Source organism: Octopus sinensis, linkage group LG5 (genome assembly GCF_006345805.1).
Source record: "Octopus sinensis linkage group LG5, ASM634580v1, whole genome shotgun sequence".
Lineage (NCBI taxonomy): Eukaryota > Metazoa > Mollusca > Cephalopoda > Octopoda > Octopodidae > Octopus > Octopus sinensis.
The window spans coordinates 84,488,800-84,493,799 of NC_043001.1; the positions used below are offsets into that span (position 1 = coordinate 84,488,800).

At 34.2% G+C, this 5,000-nt stretch overlaps 1 protein-coding gene across 1 annotated transcript in view; it reads right to left on the reverse strand.

Annotated features, from left to right (window-relative positions):
- Positions 1-4,759, reverse strand: part of LOC115211974 (protein-glutamine gamma-glutamyltransferase K) — a 114,711-nt gene extending 109,952 nt beyond the window's left edge. The window contains exon 1 of the mRNA XM_036503138.1: positions 4,498-4,759. Coding sequence (XP_036359031.1) covers positions 4,498-4,502 — 5 coding nt within the window. The 5' untranslated portion in view covers positions 4,503-4,759. The remainder of the gene's footprint in view (positions 1-4,497) is intronic.
- Positions 4,760-5,000: the final 241 nt, after the last annotated feature.

Below are 5,000 nucleotides of genomic sequence, written 5' to 3' on the forward strand. Positions count from 1 at the left end.
GGCTACTTTTTCTAACAGGTCATGCAACTACATACAGGCTCCATCGTTGGTCTGTCTCAGGAATAATTTTGTTGTTTATTTAGCCTCAAATCAACCCTGATACAGCAAACCTATGCTGCTATAAAAATATCTCTTGTTATTAAAGAGGGGTTTTCTTTGGAGGGTGAACTCGGAAGTTGTTCGCAAACAGCAGCAGTAATTATCTCCGGCTGAATATACATCATTGATTGGTTAAAATTACCCAAATACAACAAATTTAACACGAAATAACTTCTAATATACAAACTTTTGTCAAAAACTTTTAGAGTAAACCGTGTTTTATGCGATACATTCTACCAGTATCCGAAGTTTCAAAGTGTTTAGTTTTAAAAAGTTGTAATTAGAAATTCTGGCCATCAAATTGAAAAGACCCATTATTTCTAAGAAAATTTCGAATCCCATAAACTCCATAATTCCCTATAGAGCTTATAATGGACATCTGTCTCCTACTTGTGGGCTTACAACGTACTTGTGTGTGTGTTACATACCAGGTTAGGACAGTTGGAACATAATCGCTATGAACTGTAAACTAGCACGGCATTTCTTTGATATACGAGAAACTGTCTTTGTGTTTACTTACATTAGATATTTATCTCAATGACATGTAAACTTTTAGATATATTTTACATAGATGAGGTTATTTAGGTTACAAATTTGTTATTTCTTCGTGCCTTTTATTTACTCTCGGAAAACTGCGAGCAGACAGTATTGCTTGCGCGCTGATCAAACTGTTTAACGACATTTTTTCACGGATTTACATTTTTTTACAGATTAGCGACATTTTTTTACGGAGTTCAAATTCCGCCGAAGTCAACTTTGCCTTTTTAATCTTCTCGGGGTTGATAAAATAAGTACCAGTTCAGCACTGCGTTCGATATAATCGACTAGCCCCCCACCCGTTAGTATGAGAGACTGTCAGCAGGCATTATAGTGGACGTACTAGATTAGTTCCTCACCCCAACAAATTTCAAACCCTGAGTCTCTAATAGAAACGATTATTGAGAACAGATACTTTTATTTTTTTTCTCAACGGACTGCAGACTTTGCCATGCCGTGGCAAAAACCCTGAAGTGCTTAATTAGTGAAATAGATTCCAGTATTTTATTTAAGTTCAGTAAGTTATCGTAGTTGTTTGCAAATAGTGAATTAAAATTGAAATGAAAAATTCAAAGTGAAAGTGAGAGGGTTTAAAAACGAAAACGAACAATTCTCCCTTGCTACGTCCATACCGAAAGTTGGTATTGAAAAACTTTTTGAAAGAAGTGAATCATATATATATAAAACAATATCATTAATTTTAAAGAAAAAATAAACTGAATACACAGACAGACAGACAGACAGACACACACACACGCACACGCACACACACACCACACACACACAACTCTATTTTATTATATAGATTATAAAACCAGTTTAAGTCAAGATCAATGTAACTGAGTACATTACCCAGACAAATGTTGACGGGTCTAACTCATAAAATTTGAATAGTTTCTTCTACCAAAAATTATATAAGAATTTAATATAAATATTTATTAAATATGGCTGAAACAAGTAAAAGAGTAAAAGAGTAAAAGAGTAAAAGAGTAAAATAATTATCAATTGAAAAAGGAGCTAAAAAATTTCAATGGAATATACCCATGAAAAAAAACTTCTTTTTAAAACTCACAGGGTCCTCCTGTCATTTAATTCGCAAGAAAAAATTCTCCACCCAAGAAAACCGCTGTGTACACATACAAAACCATGATATAAAATTTTTGCCAATACTTAACCGATGCTGATTTTATGTATTTTTTATTTTTTTTGCCGAGACTTGGCATATACTAATATATACATCATATAGGGGCAGATTCAACTCGCCAGCAAACCATCTCGCCGTTATACAATATATTACAACTGTTAAGTATATTACACATTCTCTTGAATATTTTAACAACGATTATAAATAATGTACACCCGTTAAATTTTAAAATTCAATTATCTTCGTGGAGTGGACTCAAATTAAACCGGGCGGTGATTTTCAATCGACTGCGTCGCGGGCCGAAGCCTTAGAAGGAACATTGGATTTCGGATGTGTAAGAGTAACTGAAATTTTTATCAGATATTAATTAGTATTTGCTGTTGATTTGATAACTGAATTGTTTATTAGTCTTTTATTCTTTTATTCTTTTACATCTTTCAGTCATTTGAATGTGGTCATGCTGGAGCACCGCTTTTAGTCGAGCAAATCGACACCAGTAAGCCTAGTACTTATTCCATCGGTTACTTTTGCCGAATTGACTGAAGATTGAAGGCTTCGAATGTCCCGTCCGTGTTTTGTTTGTATCGTCTTCTAAATGTTTTGCGTTCTTGTCCCAGTTTGTATATTTTTTTACACACACACACACCACAACAACACACACACACAACACACACCACACCACACACATATATATATATATATATATATAATATATATATATATATATATGTATATATATATATATATATATCTATATATATATATATATATATATATGTATATAGTAAGTATGTATACATTTACATAAATATATACAAACATACACAGGCATACACACGAATATGAATACATATATATATAAACATGTTTATGTATACATATCACCGGCAAATTTTCGCTTAAGGAATATAGATCGATCTGAAGCTGTAGCAGAAGACACTTACCCGAAATATCAAAGAGTGGAAGCGAACATGGAACAAGGTGATAAGGAAGTGAAATTTAGCTATGATAATGTCTAAAAATATCACTTATCAGCTCCCAGTAAAGGCAGGATTCACTGCAACCAATGACCTGTGGAGCTAAACTCACACGCACTCACTAGCGCACGCATGCACACACACACACACACACACACACACACATTCACACAAACACACATACACAAAAAAGCGCGGATGCACATATTATATATGCATATGTCTATATATATGTATGAATGTCTATCTATCTATCTATCTAGCTATCTATCTATCTATCTATCTGTCTGTCTATCTATCAGTTTAAGTCAAGATCAATGTAACTGAGTACATTACCCAGACAAATGTTGACGGGTCTAACTCATAAAATTTGAATAGTTTCTTCTACCAAAAATTATATAAGAATTTAATATAAATATTTATTAAATATGGCTGAAACAAGTAAAAGAGTAAAAGAGTAAAAGAGTAAAAGAGTAAAATAATTATCAATTGAAAAAGGAGCTAAAAAATTTCAATGGAATATACCCATGGAAAAAAACTTCTTTTTAAAACCTCACAGGGTCCTCCTGTCATTTAATTCGCAAGAAAAAATTCTCCACCCAAGAAAACCGCTGTGTACACATACCAAAACCATGATATAAAATTTTTGCCAATACTTAACCGATGCTGATTTTATTTATTTATTTTTTTTTGCCGAGACATTGGCATATTACTAATATATACATCATATAGGGGCAGATTCAACTCGCCAGCAAACCATCTCGCCGTTATACAATATATTACAAGGCAAGCAAAATAGTGAATGAAGGTTCAATATTGATATTTTAAGGGTCTAAGAAAAGTTTTGATTTAAACGTATGCATTGAATCTATTAGTTTCTTTCTCGAACATTTTACATAGCTCAACCTATACAGGTGAATGAGTGAAAAGCAAAATAGTAGGTTTGAAAGACTATGGGGGGGGGCATCAGAATAAAATAGTAAAGGAAAGGGTTCATAGTTTAAAAATAAAATGTTTGGGTACCACTGGGTGAAAGTTTCAAGTCGGTGTCCCAGTATGGCCGCAGTCTAATGATTGAAACAAGTAAAAGTGCGTGTGTGTGCGCGCCTGAGTGTGTGTATGTAAGTACATATATATAATATATATATGTGTGTGTGTGTGTGTATGTCTCTGTGTACATATACACATATATCAATACCTGCCTACATACATACATACTTACATATATATTTATACACACACACACACATGCACACGCGCACACACATATGCAGACGCACGCACTAATTTACACACATATTTAAACCCATGTATTCATTTATATGCATGTTAAAATATTCTTTTCTACGCTAGGCACAAGGCCCGGAATTTGGGGGGAGAGGGCCAGTCGATGAGATCGACCCCAGTACACAGCTGGTACTTAATTTATCGACCCCGAAAAAATGAAAGCGAAGTCGACATCGGCTGAATTTGAACTCAGAACGTAAAGACAGACGAAATACTGCTAAATATTTCGTCCGGCGTGCTAATGCTTCTGCCAGCTCGCCGCCTTATACAGGTTAAAATATTAATAGTGACACACCCTCTTCTCGCAGTTTTGTAATATATTTAAATTTTCTCAAAACCCACACATATACTTATACATACAGCATATATATATATATGCAGAGAGAGAGAGAGAGAGAGAGAGAAAGTGAAGGAGAGAGATAGATAGAGAGAGAAAAATAGAGTGTCGCTCACCTCATATTGTCAAAATCTTGATTGCTGAGGACGAGTGAAAGAAACTTATACTTCTGCTTGTCACGTCAAGTCTTCTCTCAGTTTTCCGAGCTCGTGTGTTCTTGTATAGCGTTGTGTATATATATATTTTTTTGTCTTTAAGATTTATTTTTCCGTTTACTTCGCTGAAATATCTCTGTAGACCTGCTTCACACAGACACTTTTGCCGACAGACAAGTTTGACCCAACATCGACTACGGAAAGTGTTACAAATGTATAATGAATCTATATATATATATATATAAATCTATATATCTATCTATATATATATGGGTATGTATATATGTGTTTGTGTGTGTGTGTATTTGTGTGTTCACTGAAGTTGGGGAAAAAGTGGGTGAGAGTAAGAGTTAAACGAAAAGCGGGAGTGTGGTGGCCAGCAAAGAGTAGAGGGGAGAGGAGTAGTAAAGAGGGAGATAGAAAGTAGATAAACAATTAAAAAAGGTAAGAGAGAAACCGACAGA